Raw genomic sequence first — 21,208 nt, forward strand, 5'->3', positions numbered from 1 at the left:
CATCGGTCCGTTTTCATCAGACAAACCGATCGCGTGTACAGGGCTTTACAGTTTAGCATGCAATGCTTTAGCTAGCTTGCACCGAATTGTCAAAGGGATAAGACACCTTCCTGTTCACTCAGCATCCATTGCATGCTTTGTTACTGCCTCTGCATTGCATCACAAATGTAGGCATGCTAATATGATAAAAGATATCATCTCCAAACTGCAGGTGAGCTCCTGTGTGTCTGTCAGATCAAAATACTTTGGAGCTCATGGTGCTCGATTGAGAGATTAAGGGATTGTTGGATATATAGTTTCTTTGCAGGCTTCAACCTACAGACACATACCTCCCAAACCATCCCCAATCCTGTGCGACCATCCCAGAATTTCAGCCAAATCTCTGCATCCCGCAGATTGAGGCTGTGTTCCTGATCCCAATGCAGCACATTTCAGCGCATGACACCACTAATTAGGTTTGCAGACAGCCAGTAGGGAGAGATGGCAGTTGCTGCAGTGGTAGCTGAAAGGGGATCACAGTGTTGAGGACCAATGGCACCCTGCAGGAGATGCAGGGCATGTGTTCTGGATGCCCTGGGTCCCAGACACTGTGATCCCTTGAAAGCTCCCACTGTAGCAGCTGCCATCTAACCCTGCTGGCTGCCTGTCACAGCAAAACACAGAAGAGCAGAGGGAAGCTTCCCCTAGACTTCTCCTCCACTCTGATGAGCCAAAGTGAACCGAAACCTCATTCATAGTGCCTGCATATATTTTTCAATAGGATCATTAGGAGCTTAAAACTCAGGGGGCCGGATTCATAAAGAAGATACGACGGCGTATCTCCTGATACGCCGTCGTATCTCTGAATCCGGCCGTCGTATATCTGAATCCGGCCGTCGTATCTATGCGCCTGATTCATAGAATCAGGTTACGCATAGATCTCCCTAAGATCCGCCAGGTGTAAGTGACTTACACCGTCGGATCTTAGGCTGCTGACGCTGTCCGCTAGGTGGCGCTTCCGTTTGTTTACGCGACGATTATGCAAATGAGGAGTTACGCCGATTCCGAAACGACTGACCGCCCGGCGCTTTTTTTTTACGTCGTTTGCGTTCAACTTTTTCCGGCGTATAGTTATAACTGCTATATGAGGCGTAGCTAATGTTAAGTATGGCCGTCGTTCCCGCGCCGAGTTTTGAAATTTTACGTCGTTTGCGTAAGTCGTTCGCGAATACGGATGGACGTAATTTCCGTTCCCGTCGAAACCAATGACGTCCTTGCAACGTCATTTAGAGCAATGCACACTGGGATATGTACACGGACGGCGCATGCACCGTTCGTAAAAAACGTCAATCACGTCAGGTCAACACTCATTAACATAAAACACGCCCCCCCTTCCACATTTGAATTACGCTGCCTTACGCCGCAACACATACGCTACGCCGCTCTAAGGGCGCAAGTTCTTCTTTGTGAATAAAGAACTTGCGCCCAAAGTTAGAGCGGCGTAGCGTATCAGAGATACGTTGTGCGGGCCGGACAGATACGCTGATGTATCTGAATCCGGCCCAGGGTGCTTACTTATGTAAGGACACCTAGGATGCTGTGATATTTTCTCATATATAAGCAAGCAGTCTTGACAGTGAAGAGAAAGATAAGAATTTAATATTTGAGAGATGCATGATTCTTGTAAAAGCATTTCATTTAGATTGCTATTTACTAATCTTCTCACAAAGGAAAAGACACCCATAGATATTATTGTACAGTTAAAACAATTGTGGTGTATCAGATGAAAATCATATTACAGTATAGGGAGTGGGGCAGTGTGTACAGAGGAAAAAGAGGGGGCAGTGTAAAAAGGTAGTAGGAGCAGTTGTTAAGCCATGCCCAGGGCAGGACTTAGGGTGGTGGGGGCCCCTGGGCTTGAGTGTTGAGGGGGGGGGGGTTCCGAGATCGAAGCTGATCAAAGTTGTTTAAGGGGGGGCGATATTAGTTGAGCGGGGGGTGAAGGAGACTTCTTACCTCTTCATCAGCAGCGGCATGGCTCTTCCTGCTTCCTCCTCCCGGGGCCCCCTATTGGCCCAGTCAAGCCCAATGGTAAGTCCGGCCCTGGACATGCCCAATATTTAACATAATTGAACCACACTCATTTGTTGCAGCATTTTTTTAGGGTAGCATCAGGTGACAGTTGTGTTCAGTGTTCTCTGCTTCTTCCTCCTGTGTATACGGCGCGCTGCTTGCAACCTGCTGTGTGGATATGAAGGGAGGAGGTGGGTGGAGCCTCCTCAGCTGCTCCGACGTGACTGACACCACTGGTTACTAGACACCAGGCGGCCCCGGCGCTAGCAACCAGAGTGCAGGAAAACTATAGGTCAAGCAATTGGCATGGCTCCACCCACCTCCTCCATCCTGGTCCAGCGCAGCCACAGCAATGACATTACACAGAGTCTCTCTCTCTCTGCGCTTCTGATCAAATGATAATACTGGCGTGGGAGAGAGAGACTTGCAGTCAGTGATATTTTCGGGGGGGGGGGGGGAATTGCCACGTTGCCCCCCCCCTGGATCCGCCCCTGCCTCTATACTTGCGCCTTTTGTTTTTCACCTGCAAAAGATGTTCAATGATTATGCAGTTTAACCACCTCAATACTGGGCATTTTCACCCCCTTCCTGCCCAAGCCATTTTTCAGCTTTCAGTGCTGGCACAATTTGAATGACAATTGCGCGGTCATTCAACACTTTACCCAAATTAAATTTTAATAATTTTTCCCCCACAAATAGAGCTTTCTTTTGGTGGTATTTGATCACCTCTGCGGTTTTTATTGCTATAAACAAAAGAAAAGTAAACATTTTGAAAAAAAATAAATATTTTTTACTTTTTACTATAATAAATATCCCCAAAAATATATAGAAAAACATTTTTTTTCCCACAATTTTGGCTGATACGTGTTCTTCTACATATTTTTGGTAAAAAAATCGCAATAAGCGTTTATTGATTGGTTTGCGCAAAAGTTATAGCGACTACAAAATAGGGGATATATTTATAGCATTTTTTTTTTATTATTTCTTTTATTTGGTGCGATCAGTGATTTTTATTATGACTTCGATATTGCGGCGGACACACCGACACTATTTTGACACTATTTTGGGACCATTCACATTTTACTGTGTAAATGTGACTTGCAGGGAAGGGGTTAACCACTAGGGGGCGCTCAAGATAAAGCGTGGAGGTGTAAAATAGTATCAAACAGTCATATCTCTATTCCCAAGCTAATTGTGGTTGGTAACAGGTATATTTTACTGAGCTCCACTATTTTTTTTCTTACCAGAGCGCTTGTGGGATACTACCTGCCATTCGTTGTTCATGGACAGCAGTCCCGCCGGCTGTTGTGGTTGAGGAGGTTGGTCGGGTATAATACCCTATTGACAAAGGGCTTCCATCCCTTCTTCTAGCTTTGACACTGAGATGGAGACCCCGTTGTGGTTAATGGAAAAGGTGGCTGGATATTTCCACTTGTGGGGAATGTTGTGATTCCTAAGCACTTTGGTAATCGTCAGCAGGTTTCGTCGGCACTGTAGAGTATGTCTGGATAGGTCGGGCAGCATCCTGAGAGTAGCGTATTGTGGGGGAATGTTTTCTGATACTCTTGAGGCTTGCAGTATGCGGTCTTTGATGTGGTAAAAGTGTAACCTCATGAGTACATCCCTGGGCACATCATCCGGGAGAAACGAGGGTTTGGGAACCCTGTGGATCCTGTTGATAAGGAGATCCTGAGCCGTCGCCTCTGGCAACAGGGTGGAGAACAGGGTCTGGGCGAATTGCAGGAGCTGGGTAGGGGGCACTGACTCAGGGACCCCTCTTAGTTTGAGGTTGTTTCTCCTGGACCTGTCCTCGAGGTCTGCTATCTTGTCCTTTATCCAGGTTATCTCTTCCCCCTGAGCCGTGTGGGCCTCCACAATCATGTTATACGAGGAGGTGTAGTTCTCCATTTTGGATTCTATGTGGTTCACCCTGTGCCCCATTGCCTGAACTTCCCTCTGGCATTCAGTTAATTCCTTGAGTAAGTCATTTTGTAGGGAGGATCTCAGGGAAAGGAGAATGTCCTTCAGCACAGTATCTGATACTGGCCTGTCTTCTGTGGGGAAATCTGTGATCGGGTCCCTTCCCTGACTGGATTGGCCTGTGGTACTGGAATGGGGCCTGCTTACCTCCATGTTGCATTCTGTCTGAGGCCTGGCTGGGGAGTCCCTCCGTAGCCTGGATTTGGCCAGGCTCCTAGTTGTGGGGCTCGATGCTCCAGAGGAAGGTAAGTGCCTACACCGCATTACCACACTTCCCATTACATATCCAATACAATGACAATCAAATTCTTATCCATTAACGCACGGGGACTAAACCATCCTGCAAAGCAGTTCTCCATGTGGAAGGAGGCCTGCTCACTGGGAGCTGACATATTATGTGTGCAGGAAATGCATTTCCAACTGGACAATGCCCCACAATGTTCTCACAGAGATTTCCCGTTCATCTATATGGCTTGCACGCCTAACAGCAAAAAAGGGGGGGTCCTACTGGCCATCAAGAACTCCCTTTCATTCCAACCCAAGGACACTGCCATTGATAAAGGAGGCAGATATATAATTGTTACAGGAGAAATCAACTCCAGACCGTACACGATCGTCTCGGTGTATGCACCAAACTCACACCAAATCCGCTTCCTGAAAAGAACCTTGACCAAGGCTAGAGCCATGAACTATGGCAACCTCCTGATCTACGGAGACTTTAACGTAACATCAGACCCGCTACTGGACACATCTTCTGGTAGGAGCAAAGGCTCCCCATCTCTTCAGCCATTGTTACACAAAGAGGAACTATTTGAAACGTTGAGATGCCTTTGCGCGAACGAAAGTGACTATAGCTTTTTCTCAAACAGACACGGCTCATACTCTCACATAGACATGTTCTTAACGGACAAATGGTTACTACAAAAATACTAAAAACTAGTATACATGCCATCACATGGTCAGACCATGCGGCTATATCTATGTCTGTGGCAGAAAAGGGTGTCTCCTCTTCTACCCCCATCTGGCGATGTAACACCAAAATTCTTCAGGAACCACACCTCCAAAATTCTCTTACACAGGATGTGAAAAACTACTCCACAGAGAATACTGAATCTGTTTCAGATCCTTATGTTATATGGAATGCGCACAACTAAACACAATTCTCAAAGAACTTTGTACTCTAGAATCCCAGAATAAAAAATCTCCGTCAGTGCCCTTAACCAACAATTTAAACACCCTCAGAGAAAAAATTAGATAACTCTTGACACACCAATATGATAAACATCTTAGGCACCTAAGACTAACACACTACGCTAATGCCAATAGAGCCGGTAAATATCTGGCGAACAGACTTAAGGCAGCACGCATCAAAACCAGAATAGCATATTTAAACCACCCCTCTGCATCACACAAAATCACCAACCCCAAAGATATAGCCAACCAATTTGCTGAATACTATAGCTCGCTATGCAACTTACATAAGGACCCCAATACACCTCAACCAACAGAGGAAAAAATACAAGAATTCCTACATAAAATAAACCTCCCTTCTTTATCCAAACAGCAGTTAGAAGACCTTAACCCCCCCGATCACAGTCCAAGAAGTGGAAAAAATCATACATTCTCTGCCGACCGGGAAATCGCCAGGCCCTGACGGCTTCTCTAATGAAAACTTTAAAACATTCAAACACATACTATCTCCCCACATGTCCAACATTTTTAACAAAGCCACTGAGTCTGCAACGCTCCCACGAGAGATGTTGAAAGCACACATAGTTACGTTGCCAAAACCGGGAAAATACCCCATACACCGGCTAATTTTAGGCCCATATCCCTCCTGAACACAGTCACTAAAATTTACGCAAAACTACTAGCTAGCAGACTATCTAATATAATACCATTAATCATCAAACATGACCAGATGGGTTTCGTGAAGGGGAGACAGACCTTGGAGGCTACCATGAGGATTATAAATATAATACATCATGCTAAACGGACTCGAACGCCTTCTCTGCTGCTTTCTATTGACGCGGAGAAGGCGTTCAATAGGGTCCACTGGACGTATATGAAAATGGTGCTAGCAAAGTTTGGTTTCGAAGGATCAATATTGAAGGTTGTTATGTCCCTTTACTCGTGCCCGTCTGCCCAGGTGTATTCTGCAGGCTTCCTGTCTACGCCCTTTGATATATCAAATGGGACCAGACAGGGTTGTCCCCTGTCTCCGACCATTTTTAACTTAATGATACAACCCCTGGCCGAAGCAATTCGGATGCAACCCTCGATCTCGGGCTTCCTGTTTGGCCCCAACATGCATACCATAAACCTCTTTGCAGATGATGTAATCCTGCTCCTAACCAACCCGCTCCAGTCCTTAATGGAAGCACATGAAAACCTCACTACATTTGGGGATGTCTCATATTACAAAGTCAACTTTACAAAATCTCTAATTCTCGACCTGGGAGTACATCCCCACACAAAAAGATTTCTGCAAGAACACTTACCCTATACCTGGAGCAATGGTAGCATCACCTACTTGGGAATATCGCTCACTAGTAAAATATCCACCCTTGCTAAATCTAACATGGTACCGCTGGTGGCCAGACTGGAAGCCCAGTTCAGGGACATATCAAAAAAGGAGAATTCATGGCTGGGCAAAATTTCTGCATACAAAATGTTGATATTACCGCAAATCTTATATGTGTTCCGCACCCTGCCAATACACATACCACATCACTACCTCAAGAGCATCACTAATCTAAGCTGGAAATATATTTGGAACGTGAAGAAAGCTAGGTGCTCGAGAAACAACCTGACATCCCACAGGAAGGCAGGGGGGGCAGGTCTAGTAGATATATTTGACTATCTCTGGGCGGTACGCCTAGACCAGATCAAATTATAGATGCACAAGTCTAACACACTTCTTTGGGTTGATATAGTAACTACTATTTCCCCAACAAAAGATCTTACTCTGCTTCTCATGGGAGACAGATGGACCCCTTGGAACACAAACATTTTTTCACCCCCAATGGAGATTCCTACTAGGACAAAGACACCAGGACACATAGATTTCAAACTTCCCATAACCACATTGGAGTCCAAGATTCCAATGATGGACGTCACATATCTGATTGATAAGGATATTTGTCATTTCTCTGACCTATTAGAGGAATCACAACACAAAACCGTGGATCAAATTATGGTACAATACCACCTCCCGAACACCAACATATTCAAATGCTTAAGGATCACACACTTCCTAAAACACTAAGCTCCCCTTAACGTGGTCTTGCGGAATAGAGTTTGGCAATTCTACTCCACAGCAAAGGCAGATACAAAAGGCATATCCTTTTTCTACAATATACTACAAGACAAACTAAAATTCACAAAAACAGCAGCAATGCAAAAATGGGAGGTAGACCTGGGGACCGCCTTCTCGGACATACAATGGCAACACGCTTTCACGGCAACACATAAGTCCTCCCATTGTGTAAAACACTGGGAACTAATGATCAAAATAGCAAACAGATGGCACTACACCCCACTCCGCTTAGCCACATACTTTCCAGGAACATCACCAAAATGCTGGAGGGAGTGTGGACATGTAGGGAACTTATTACATATGCTCTAGCACTGCCCTAACATACGAAGTTTATGGAACCAGGTTTTCCAACTGATCTCTTCCCTAACGGGGATAATTGCATACCCCGATCCAGCCTTAGCGATACTACACCTGAATATAGACAAATTTCCAAACACCTTCAGACCAGTCATAACTCACATACTCTTAAGCCGTGTACAGACGACCAAACATGTACGATGAAACCGGTCTGCCGGACCGTTTTCACCGTACATGTCTGCCCGGGGATTTCTGTATGGTGGCTGTACTCACCATCATACAGAAATCCGCGCGTAAACAATACGCGGGGCGTGGCCGCGACGATGACACGGCGACGTGGGCGGCCCTGCCAGTTCAACGCTTCCACGCATGCGTCGAAGTCATTTGACGCATGCGAGGGATGGCGGGCGCTCGGACATGTACGGTAGGTCTGTACAGACGACCGAACATGTCTGAGCGGACAGGATTCCAACGGGCTGTTTTAAAACAAGTCCAGAAATATTTGCCCCCTGGAAAAAGGCCCGGCGGGCAAATGTATGCTGGAATCCTGTCCGCTCGGGCCTACACACGACCGAACATGTCTGCTGAAACTGGTCCGCGGACCAGTTTCAGCAGACATGTTCGGTCGTGTGTACGGCTTATTAGAGACACGTCTACTGATCTTGCACAATTGGAAATCCAATAGAGCTACAAACGTTTCTGATGTCATTACAGCGGAACATAGAAACTATACCTTTGAACGTCTCATAGCTATTAATTCTTTAAATTGTAAAAGGTTTGACCAATGTTGGTCTATTTGGCCCAAGCTTTTATGAGTATGATATATCGTCACTGACGGCACTTGTAAATCTGTATCAAGAACTGTGTGCATCTCCCACCCTATTGTTTTTGTTTACTTTGAAAAAATGTGGAAAAACATATATTTTTTTTTATTTCTTGATTTTCCAGAAAAATTGTGACAAAAAATTACAACTTCATGAAAAGTGCCATGCCTCTTATGAAATACCTTGGACTGTCTACTTTCCAAAAAGCGGTTATTTGGGGATATTTGTACTGTTCTGGGATATTCGGCCTCAGGAAATGAGATAGGCATTCAATACTATGTTTTTTTATTTTGTTTGTTTATTTATTTTTTTGTGGTTGGACTGGGTGGACTTGTGCCTTCTTTCAACCTGACTAACTATGTAACTATGTAATACATCAGTTTTCACATATACAGTAAATACCATAGTTTGTGGACTTTGTATAACTTTTCTACAGACAAAATAATATACATATACAAGCATCTAAAGAAGTGAACAGTGGATGTACATCCTTATCTGTAGTAGTTACAGAATACTGTGATCACCAGGGATCAGAATCTGCTGCCGTAAAAAAATAAGCAATATCAGAGAGTTTTGAAGATTCGTTTTTCCACAATGCCATCATCAACACAGGTTAAAAGTCCATTTACTACTTACTAAGAATATGGAAATAGATTCATGTACATACTAGTCTAGGCACAGGTTCACTTTACACATGAACTATATAATGAAGGGGAAATGCTTTGCTTTATGGGTACATAAGACAGGGATCATAGTAATGTTTACAGTACATCTAACTTCCATAAGAATTGTCTTTCAGATTCTAAGTGCATTTGTTCAACTTTAATTCCATGTACGTAACGGTTCATTTATTTTAAAGTACTTATTCATATCTTACAGTACATTTTTAGTATATCTTATTTTATATTTCATCTTAACTTGTTAGTTTATCCACAGTAAAAAAACGATATTAACAATACACAGAAAAACACACCAATTCAGCAATACACCATTCTGTAGAAAAAGTACACTTTTAATACAATAAAATATTAATTAGACCTTTGTTTGCAATTTATTGCAGCTCTTGCCTAAAGTGAAGAAAAATAATAAAGCAGTTGTGATTTGCGCTTATGGTTAAATGTGGATCAAAAGCTGAACTACTTCTTCATGTTTTTTTTTTTTTTAAAGCAATTAGAATGCTTGTTTGCTCAGGCTGGTAGTTGCTGTCTAAGACTGTCCACTGTACGTTTCATCATGGGACTGGGATATTGTTCCTGTTGTGCAGCAAACTGAATAAAGACCTGTAAAAGTACACTGCAAGGTTAATATTGTTAGCATCACAGAAGTCGTCACAATTAGAAGATAAAATATATTCAGATTAGCTATTTAGAAACTCAGGGTAAATTACAAATTGCAGATGAGTGATTTCATAATTTTACTATTGATAAAAAGGCATACTCAGGACTTTAGGAGAAAGTCTAAAAGAAAATAGCTTATGTTGTGTAATGCTTTCTGAAATCAAAGTGTAAATTTCTCATTCAGGATTATACTGTTAAAAACACATACAAGTGTTATTTCATTGATGCATGCATGTAGCACAAACAGCTGCTTATATCTCTATTAAATATCAGATGGTAGTCCCTAATGTACCCCTCATAATTATCATTAACTTTACTTTTTTAAACCCAGTTCTGGGCACCACAACACCCATCCCAACATTGCAAGAGTTAAATGCTTGTTAAGTCAAGGGGTTGTATAATAATCATATATTATATCATATATTATACATATACACCTAGTATGCCTCTATATGCTTTTAATCAATGGTTCCATGCAGCATCAGCTATTGCAAGGGCAAGTGGGTGACAATTGCCTTTAGAAAATCTTGTTCGTTGCTATTGAGGGTCGTATTTATTTGTTAAAGGTGTGCTGCATGGTCATTGCTATACATGGCCTCGATTTATGCACCCAATGTTGGGATAGTCAATTTTCTCGCTAAAACTTTGAAGATGTTGGAGAGATTTAGGGAAGGGTGTTTGATTTGGGTGGGGATTTTAATCTCACATTAAACCCAGTTTGGATACATCAACGGGCAAAACCCCACTATCTTTTAAAGCTTTAAAATATGTAAAGCAACTTCTATGCTCCCTTAACTTGGTCAGTAGCTGGTGGGTAATACTTACCGGGGTAAAGGACTATAGTTACCACTCTAAAACACATGGCATGTACTCTAACCTTGATTTTTTTCTTGTAGACCAGTTTCTACTTGGAAAATGTCCGTACCTGCACGATCAAATCTATAACCATTTCAGACCATGCTCCTATAACCTTGACTCTCTCCCCGGTTCAGGCGGGTCACATAGAGCGGACATGGTAGTTGAATGAGTCATTATTAGATGATAAAACTGTAGTGGAGGAGCTACTTCTCAAAATAGGAACATACTTTGAAATGATAATGCCTGAAGAGGTGTCAGAACAAGCAGTCTGGGAGGCTTATAAAACGGTTATCAGGGGTGAATTGATAGCATATGGCTCATATATTAAAAAAGAAAGAAAGAGATAATAGATCTATTGGGGAAAATTCATGTACTGGAGACTAAACATAAAAAACATCTTGATTCCGCAGATATCCAACAATTAGAGAATTTACGATGAGATCTTTCACAGTGTTTGGATCGTAAAGTTAAAAATAAATATAGATACTTCATACATCTGTTCTATGAACAAGGGAACAAATGCGGTCAGCTATTGGCTAGACAACTTAAAAAGCAGCAGGACTCCAGGCATGTTCATAACTTTTTAGTACAGGACAAAAAGATAGTTGAAACTCAGAGACAGAATTTCATAGATTCTATGAGGCTTTATATAATATTCAATCACCCACGACCAACATGGTCATCAAAGAAATAGAACATCTGTTGAGGAACTGAATCGAGTAATAGCAGCCCTGCCAATAGGTAAAAGTCCAGGGCCGGACAGCCTGACGAATATATACTTTAAAAAAAATGTCTTTAGTGTTAGCGTCTCCATTATGTAGCTACTTCAACTGAATTAACGCTTCTAGTCCAATGTCCCCAGAAGCTTTGTTGGCATACATTACAGTACTTTCAAAATAAGGAAAGGACCTCCAATATTGTGCTAATTATTAGACATTAGGGATGAGCCGAATACCCCCGTGTTTGGTTCGCACCAGAACCTTCGAACGGACCTAACGTTCGCGAGAACGTATCAAACCCCATTGACGTCTATGGAACTCGAACGTTCGAATTCAAAAGTGCTCATTTTAAAGCCCAATATACAAGTTATTGTCGGAAAACGGGTTTGGGGACCCGGGTCTTGCCCCAGGGAACATGTATCAATGGAAAAAAAAGTTTTAAAAACTGTCATTTTTTTCTGGAGCAGCGATTTTAATGATGCTTAAAGTGGAAAAAATAAATAAAAATTCCTTTAAATATCGTACCTGCTGGGTGTCTATAGTAGTGGCACGTGTTTAGAACTGTCCCTGCACAAAATGAGATTACTATAAGAAAAAAATCATTTCAGACTGCTTGCAGTTTTAGAGTTGAAAATATGTTTATTAGAATTTTAACAAGTTATACATAAACAGCATAAGGTGTCACAGTCAGGGTACAGTCATGAATACGTAGTGGTAGAGAGTCAGCCCAATGGCTATCGCCCACAGCAGGACTCCCACCAGCATATAACTCAACAGGAACAATTATGACAAGAACCCGAAACAAAAAATTATGAGCGGCCAAAATGGCCTCTTAGTAGGTGACAACATTGTAACCAGAGTCTCCAGGAAGGAAACAATAAAATCAGCAGAAAAAAAATGACACAGAGGACAAAAAAGAACCAAGGCCGAAAAATCAAACAAAACAAAACAAAACAAAACAACAAAAAAAAAAAAAAAAAAAAAAAAAAAAAAAAAAAACACAAAAATAGGGGGGGGGGGGTAAGAATCAGGGGCATGAGAGGGCGGAGAGGAAGGGGGGAGGAGAGAAGAAAGAGAGAGAATATAAGGAAAGGGGGAGAGAGGAAAGAAAACCAGGGGGGGATCATGGGGGAGTGTGAGAGTTGCTGAGGGGGCAAATGGGAGAAACAATGTAAATAAGGTGGGAGGGGGGACCTAGTTTATCTTAAGGGGGTGACACAGACGTAGGCTGTCAGGGGTGATCATGGTTGGGTGGACAACATGTTCGCCAGGGTGTCAGAGGAAGAGAAGTGGAGCCAGACGAGCCATAGCATTGTATACTTATCAAAAGTGTCGTTGTCAAGGGCCAGCATCTCCTCCATTCTCATGGTATCGTTCATAATAGAGACCCAGCGTGACAATGGAGGAGTTGCGGTTGACTTCCAGTAGGAAGGTATGAGCTGTCTTGCTGAAGACATGAAAAAACGGAGGAGGCTCCGCCTCTGCGATTTAACAGAACCAGGCAGGATAGAGAGAAGAGCAATTTTAGGTGAGGGAACCAGTGATTTATCGTAGACTTTGTTATAACATTCAAATACCTGAGTCCAGAAGGGGCGGATCCTCTCACAATCCCACCAGACATGTAGATAAGTCCCCACAGCAGCGGAACATCGCCAACAGGATGCCGGGGTGGACGGAAATATTTTGTGCAACATAGAGGGAACTCTGTACCATCTTGACAGAATCTTGTAGTTTTTTTCCTGTGCGTAGCAGGAGATCGTGGACTTGTGAGTAAAGTAAAACGAAGTCTGCCAGTCTGCCTGCCGGATGTCCTCCCCTAGGTCTGCAGACCACATCCTAGTGTAAGAGGGTAGCTCGGTGTGCGTGAGTGTTTGCAGTAGGTTATATATGGCCGAGAGTAGGTGCCTGGGCGTCTCCGAGAGGGAGCACAATCGTTCAAACTCCGTGAGAGGGCGGTGTACCTGAGAGGAGGAATGTAAGTGCTTTGTAAGTGTGGACAAGTGCAGTGTAGTGAGCCAGTCATGGGCGCCTGCCGGAGTCGCTGGCGACCCCAGCGTAGTATGCACAAAGGAGCGTGCCTGGGGCCATTCAGTCCTTTTGAAGGGGCCTAACGAAGATACACCAAAGCCTTGGGGGAACGAGGGATTGTCGAACAGGGAAGATAACGGAGAGGGGTCGGAGGACAGTAGGGAACATAACCCCCTGTTGTACCATAATCTGAGAGAAGCCAGAGTAAGCGGGGAGGGGGGAGGCATGCGTGTCAGTTCAGTTCTATATCCCCATAGGAGTGCTCGTAGGTCAACGTGAGACAAGTCTTGTTCTAGGGCGACGGAGGCCTTCAAGAAAGGACGCGGGAACCACTCCAAGACACGCGCAATATGCGCGGCCTTGTAGTAGGTCTCGAAGTCAGGAATGCCAGCTCCGCCCCGCAGCTTTGGGCGGGTGAGCACATTGTACTTCACTCTAGATAGCCCCCGCCGCCACAGGAATCTGATGGCGAGGGAGCGTAAGGAGTTGAAGAAGGACTTGGGGATTAAGACGGGAACCGTTTGAAGGAGATACAGGAGTTTGGGTAGAGTGTCCATCTTCAGGGTGTTGATCCTCCCGAACCATGGCAGGGAAGTCCCCCCCCACTCCTCCAAGTCCTTCCGCAAACGTGAAAGCAGGGGAACATAGTTCAAAGAAAAAAGGTTGGAAAGACTAGAAGGAATAAGGACGCCAAGGTATGAGATTCCCCTCGTCTGCCATTTAAAAGAAAAATTGGCTTTGAGCCTAGTCATCGTAGCGGCAGGGAGGGAAACGTTGAGAGCCTCAGTCTTGGACAGATTGAGTTTGAAGTTGCTAAATGTGCCAAAGCGACGGAATTCCGCGAAGAGGGATGGTAGGGAGGTATGGGGGTCCTGTAGGTATACCAGAAGGTCGTCCGCATAGAGGGATAGTTTGTAATGGGAGGAAGGTGTTTGGATACCGCGGATGGAGACATTTTGTCTGATGGCGCAAGCTAAGTGTTCTATTACAATGACAAATAAGAGTGGGGATAGGGGGCAGCCCTGCCGGGTACCATTGGAAATGTCAAAGGGCGCAGAAGTAGAACCATCCACCAAGACCGAGGCTGAGGGCTGCGAGTAAAGGGACATCACCTTGGAAATAAAGGGCGTCCCCAGGCCCAATTGTTCCAATGAGAGTCGAAGAAATCCCCAGCTGACCCGATCGAATGCCTTTTCGGCGTCGAAAGAAAGGAGACAAGCCCTCAGCCCTTTTCGTTGGATGTAAGAGATTAAGTGGATCGTTTTGGTGGTATTGTCCCTCGCCTCGCGGCCCGGGACAAATCCCACCTGGTCATTGTGGATTACCTTTGGAAGTAGAGGAGACAAGCGATTAGCCAGGACCTTCGCAAACAACTTTAGATCCACGTTGAGCAGGGATATAGGTCTGTAGCTGCTGCATTGCGAGGGGTCTTTGCCTTGCTTGGGTAATACAGAGATGTTAGCGGATAACAACGCCTTGGGCGGTGCGGGGGTGTCATTCATTGTATTAAAGGCCCTAGCCATCAACGGGGATAAAAGTGGGGCAAAGGTCTTGTAGAAACGTGGGGTGTAGCCATCCGGGCCAGGGCATTTGCCCACCTGCAAACTTTTGATGGCACCGAAAAACTCGGACGTATCGAGGGGTTTATCTAGCTCAACCACATCCGACGCATCAACAGGGGGTAGCGCCGTCTCGGCAATATAATCTCGCATGTCATCACCCGAAGGTGTATAACACCTGGTCGGGTCTACGGACTGCAGATTATAGAGTCGCGAATAGTATCCCCGGAAGGCGGAGGATATACCATCCGGGTTGTACGATCTAGTTTGATCAGAGTGTGAAATAAAGCTAATGGAGCGGCGAGGTGTCCTGGGGTGCAGGACCCGTGCCAAGTGTTTACCACATTTATTGGCAAGTGAGTAATGGAAGTTGCGCGCCTTATCTCGAGCTATCAAGGAATGGGAGTCAAGAAGCTGAAGGAGATCCCTACGAGCATTCGATAAGCGGACAAAAATGGCGGGGTCTAGGTTACGTTTGTGTAGAGGCTCTAGTTCCGCAATGGTGGAGAGGAGACGGCGAATGTCACTCGATCGCATTTTCTTTAAGCGGGAGCCATGTTGGATGAGCACGCCTCTGATCACACATTTAAAGGCTTCCCATTGGATGAGAGGGGGGGTAGTGTCCGAGGAGTGATCCGAGACGAAATGACGGATAGCGGCAGAAACTTCAGCCACACATACAGAATCTCGCAGCAAATTATCATTAAGCCTCCAGTGTGCACCTCTACGTGAAGTGGGGGGGCGTGCAAGAGTCAAGTAGACCGGGGCATGGTCCGACCAGAGCAATTGACCCATGGACGATTGTAAAGGGGAATCTAGCAGTGACTGGGATACTAAGAAATGGTCTAGCCTACTATATGAGTTGTGTGCTGCAGAGTAATGACTGTAATCCTTGTCTGTGGGATGCTGGACACGCCAGACATCCACCAGATGGAAGGAATGCAGGAGAGTCCTAATGCGTGTTAGTGTAGAGTGTGGGATAGAGGACTTACCCGAGGATGTATCTGCAGACGGGGACATAACGGCGTTGAGATCTCCCCCAATGATGTAGCAGGGGCCCCCAAAAGAGGATAGTCTGGTGAGGACCGATGAGAGGAACCGGGCCTGGCCCACATTTGGAACATATATGTTGGCCACTGTGAAAAGAAAGTTGTTTAGTTTCAGTTTGAGAAAAATGAATCGTCCATTAGTATCAATAAGGGTGTCTAGGACCTCAGGTTTAAAGGATTTATGGAAAGCTATGGATACACCCTTAGACTTCGCTTGGGGGTTAGTACTATGGAACCATTGTGAATAGTACCTGTTGCGAAGAACCGGCACTGAATCAGTACGGAAATGCGTTTCCTGGAGTAGCAAGATGTCAGAACGCTTTTTATGAAAATGATAAAGGACCTGACTCCGCTTCTCAGGTGTGTTGAATCCCCTACAGTTAAAAGACGCTAAGGCTATCGGGCAAACAGAAGTCATATTATTGGCAGGCATGAGTGGTGGGAATACAGAGAAAAGGCACGGGTATAGGTAATATCAAGCATCAGCAACTCTCGAAGATAGAAATAGCACCAGAAAGAGCCTGGGGGAGAAAAGGAAGGAAGGAAGATAGGAATAAAAGCAAAAGAGAGGAGAGGCGGGGAAAGACAGGGGGGAGGGTAAGAGCGAGTGGTAACAACAAACAAAAAGACATAAAAAAATAAATAAAAAGACATGTGTTGGGTGTGGACCCCATCCGCACCACTCTTGTCACTAAGTAAAGGTAGCAGGAGACAGCTAGGTAGAGGTGGTGGGGAGGGAGACCACAACAACCAATTAAGTAATGAGGAAAAAAAAATAGCAGTAACAAAAAAGGCCACTGGGTGGCTCCAGAAGGCTACGCAAAAAAAGAAAAAAAAACATACAGCATGGCTAGTAGCCATGAGCCAAACGGCATCCATAGTGACGCCGTAAGAACAAAAAAACCCCTCAAAAAAAGTAAGGGGGGGGGGGGGCGCGGTGAGATCACTCCAAGTAGGGCGGTCATCCCGGCCCCCAACTCCACGGGAGAACAATCATGGAGCAAAACCAACACGTGTTACAAAAAATAGCGGTACAAAGAACGGAAGAGTAAAAAAAAAAAAAAAAAAAAAAAAACGAGTTGGTTAAGCACGTGAAGTAGGAAACCAAACAGGCTAGTTAGGCAAAAACAACAGTGAAATTAAATTACGATGAGAGAGAACACAATGGTGACACAGCAGCAGAGTGAAAACATGTCATCAAAAAGATATATAATTGAAGATACTTAGGAACAATCTGCGAGTGTCTCCCGGTCTGGAACATAGAGCCCGAACCACCTGAAAAGAGAATTAAGGCCGTAACAATAACATCAACATTAAGGCAGTCCGGGACTCAAGAGGGACAAGCCCAATAGGCAAAATAGTGTCCGGGGGAGCGGTAGGTTGAGCCCCCAAGAATGAAAAAAATAAAATGAAAAAATAAAATAAAACGTGTATGATGAGGAGGCTTCAACCTGGTGTCATCTCCGGGGGGAAACCCCCGGGAAGGCAGGGCAAGTGGCGTGGTTAGATCGGCCAGAGTGCATTCAATCCTCAGAGTCCCGGCGAGGTGGAGGCCTGGGGTTGCGCTTGCGGCCGTGCGTCTGCCACGGAGAGGCAAAGGGTAAACCTGGAGTGGTCGGCGTGAATGGCCAATCTGGGAGAGATACTTGTGGGAGACCTAGGGTGCTGAGGAAAGTAGGCAGGTCCCCCAGCGTGCGGAAGATGGCCGTCTTGCCCTCGTGGTGCACACGCAAGTGGAACGGGAATCTCCACTGGTATTTCATCTGCTTGGTTATCAACAGTTGGGTAAGCGGCTTCAACGCCTTTCTCATCGTCAGTGTTTGACGTGACAGATCCGGAAGAAGCATCACGGGGGTATTGTTAAACAGTATAGTGTCCTGCGAGCTGGCGGCTCTCATGATGGTTTCTTTGACCTTATAGAAGTGGACCCGGCACAGGGTGTCACGGACGAAGGAGGGGTCTTGGGTCCGCGGGCCAGAGGTTCTGTGGACCCGGTCTAGCTCAATTGGGTCGTCCTTAGGGCATTGCAGTAATTGGTTGAAAATGGCGGTCACAGCAGCCGGTAGGGCTTTGGCATCTACCGTTTCAGGGATTCCGCGAATACGGATATTGTTGCGACGGTTACGGTTTTCGATATCATCTTGTTGGTACGCCAGTTGCTGTAGCATGACAGTATGGGCGTTCAAAATTTTGTCATGAGACTGCACCGTATTATTAAGACCGTCTGTGGTAGCGTCCAGGTCCTCAAAACGAACGCTCACATCTTTTTTGAAGTCAGAGAGTTCTTTTTTGTAGGTCTTTTCTATCCTTTGGACACAGTGTTCAAAGTCAGCTTTGGTGGGTAAAGATCTGATATAGCTGTGTAGGGAGCGTATTTGTGCCTCCAGGTCCCAACCCTCTCCCGATGCCAAGGAGGCCGTGGAACGGCTTCTGGTGAGCATAAAGTCGGAGTCCCCAGGAAGGGGGGGATGATTGTGCACGCTCGTCTGAGAATGTAGGGACGACTCAGATCGGGCCGGGGATGGGGGTGCCTGCGCCATCTGAGCTTCAGAACGGCGCTGTGATGCGGCTCGGGATCGGGCAAAATAGTCCTCTAGATCTCCTCCCTTACGGTCCCCACCGGATCCCTTGTGTGGTTTTTGCTTGTCTTTCCCCATGTGCCGGAGTTTGGGTTGGTTTCCAAAATAGATATGTCCCGTGGAGTTGGGGGTTTAGGGGGTTATGATAGGGTCCATCTCACTGCTCCATGTGAGAAGTGAATTGGGAGAGTGCAGGGCAGAGGAGGAGAAAGGAGCAGAGTCTGTGGGGGACTAGCTGGGCAAAAATGGTGGCTACTCACTGTGTGGAGACTGGGGCCCAGAAGTCGCTGCTGCAGGCACTGTAGAGAGCGGTGACAGCCACAGGGAACCCCAGACTTGCGGGGAGGAGGTTAAGCCACAAGGTGGAGGAAGGAGCAGGGCACCAGGGACCCTGCTGGATGCTGGGCGCCGTCTTCCGGGACTAGGCCGGAGCCGCGGACTATCCTAAAGGTGTCGCCGGGCGTCGGGGGCTCCCCAGCGGGTCCCGGCCGCGGAATTACTCGGCCGCTTCTTCCGGAGGTGCTGCGGATGGTGGATGAGGAGGGATAGCCGCCCGCCCCGCAGAGCGCAGCACGCAAGCACGGGAGGCGTCGGAGGACTCGTAGGCCCCAAGATGGCGGCGGGCCTCGGCAGCGTGGAGCCGGCTGAAGGCCCGGGAGAAGATGGATCTAGCCAGACACCGCGGAATACGCCGTGATCCGTGCAGGGGGTGCCCCAAGACAGGTGCAACACTCCAAGAGCCCACCGGAGCAAGGATCGTGGAGGATGGCAGTAGATTATGCCAGGGCTGCTGGAGCTGTGAAGGAACACGTCCGTCCAGGAGCTCTTCCGGACACGCCGCCTCCTGCTTGCAGTTTTAATGTAATGTTTGGTCCCTGCAATATGGACGAAAATCACTGAGAAAAATAGCATGGGTTTCCCCGCCCCCTCCCCCAGGTCATTAAAAAGCCCCTTTGGCCCTATATACTTTGAACAGCAGTATACAGGTGGTGCAAACAAGACAGGGTTTGTTAAGTATAATCTGTTTGTAATTTTCAAATGGTACTTCTTTAAAGTGTAGCTTTAGCCATAAAATCTTTTTTTAAGCTTTTCTGAAAACATAGAGAAGGGTTATCACCCCTGTAACATTTGTTTTGCTATCTGTGTGCATCTGTTCAGAAGATTGCACCTCACTTTCTGTCCCAAAGACAAATGATTTTTTTTTTTTTTTTGTGAAACAAGGATTGTGATAAAGCATCAGTGGACAGGATACACCTTTTACAGAAGAGAATTTCCCTTCCTAGGGGTAGATTTCCTCTCACTTCCTGTTGTCTCCTTCCGTTTGCAAGTAGGAGTCGTTTGTAAGTTGGATGTTTGAAAGTAGGAACCTGACGTATATACTCTGCAGAAATTTGGGCCCTAGGTGTTGGTGTTGCCACAACACTGTAAGCCCTCACAGTTAGTCTTGGTGGGCGATGGAACGCCCTGTTGTGAAATATTAGATCAAGAATTGTAATTACACGCCCCTGTTGAACAGGGGCAGAAAAATTGGGCCTTAGCCACTGGTGCCACAACACTGCAACCCCTCACAGATACTGTAATTGGAGCGCAGCAAAGAGCCACATGCAAAGTGTTGCATCAAAAATTGTTATTACACGCCCCTGTTAAACAGGGGCAGAACAATTGGGCCTTAGGCACTGGTGGAGGTGCCCAGAACCAACAATGTTCTTACTAGCTATCAGCAAGATCATTGAGGAGGAGGAAAAGGATATTCAGTCAGCATAACAGGATAGTCACTCAGCATTAGCATAGGCAGTCTCCAAGGGATCTGACACTTCCAAAAAATTATTCAGTTACATCAGCATCAGGTGCTTGGTAGCTGGTGTTGATCTGAGCCTGATTCATTTTTATGAAGGTCAGTCGATCGACGGAGTCGGTGGAGAGGCGCACCCTGTGATCGGTCACAAAGCCTCCAGCAGCACTGAATGTGCGTTCTGAAAGAACGCTGGATGCAAGACAAGCCAGTAGCTCAACTGCGTACTGTGCAAGCTCTGGTCATTGATCCATCCTCAAGACCCAGTAAGCCAGAGGATTTTCGGTGGGGAAGGTGTCCAAGTCTGATCTTGCCCCTAGGTATTCCTGCACCATGTAAACCAGACACTGGCGATGGTTGCTGGAACGGGTCATACCTTGGGGCTGTGGACTAAAAAATTGTCTGAACGCATCGTTTAGACGGCCACCTTCTCCACTGCTCCTTCTGTGACTCACCGAAGCCTCAGCAACACGTTGTCCAGGACCAGGATTTGGTAATCCCCCAGGTTCTGGGAACGCGTTGCACAGACCTTTCTGCAAGGCCTCCCGAAGATGTTTCATCTTCTGCTCCCTCTGCAACGGCAAGATAAGCTCCGCAACCTTACTCTTGTAATGTGGATCAAGGAGAGTTGCCAGCCAGTAATGATCCCTCTCCTTAATACCACAAATACGAGGATCCTTACGCAGGCTTTGCAGGATCAGGGAGGCCATGCAGCGTAGGTTTGCTGAGGCATTGGGGGCACAGTCCTCTGGGTCACTGAGGACGACAGGATCCGCAGCCACCTCATCCCAGCCATGTAAAAGTCCATGGGTTCC

General features: G+C 45.9%; 1 protein-coding gene across 1 annotated transcript in view; it reads right to left on the minus strand.

The window, feature by feature from the left end:
* Positions 1 to 9,621: 9,621 nt before the first annotated feature.
* The window catches only part of LOC120940448 (ATP-binding cassette sub-family A member 13-like), a 277,073-nt gene continuing 265,486 nt past the window's right edge, over positions 9,622 to 21,208 (minus strand). The window contains exon 11 of the mRNA XM_040353322.1: positions 9,622 to 9,752. Within this exon, the coding sequence (XP_040209256.1) occupies positions 9,660 to 9,752 (93 nt within the window). The 3' untranslated portion in view covers positions 9,622 to 9,659. The remainder of the gene's footprint in view (positions 9,753 to 21,208) is intronic.

The sequence above is a fragment of the Rana temporaria genome, chromosome 5 (assembly GCF_905171775.1).
Source record: "Rana temporaria chromosome 5, aRanTem1.1, whole genome shotgun sequence".
Classification (NCBI taxonomy): Eukaryota; Metazoa; Chordata; class Amphibia; order Anura; family Ranidae; genus Rana; species Rana temporaria.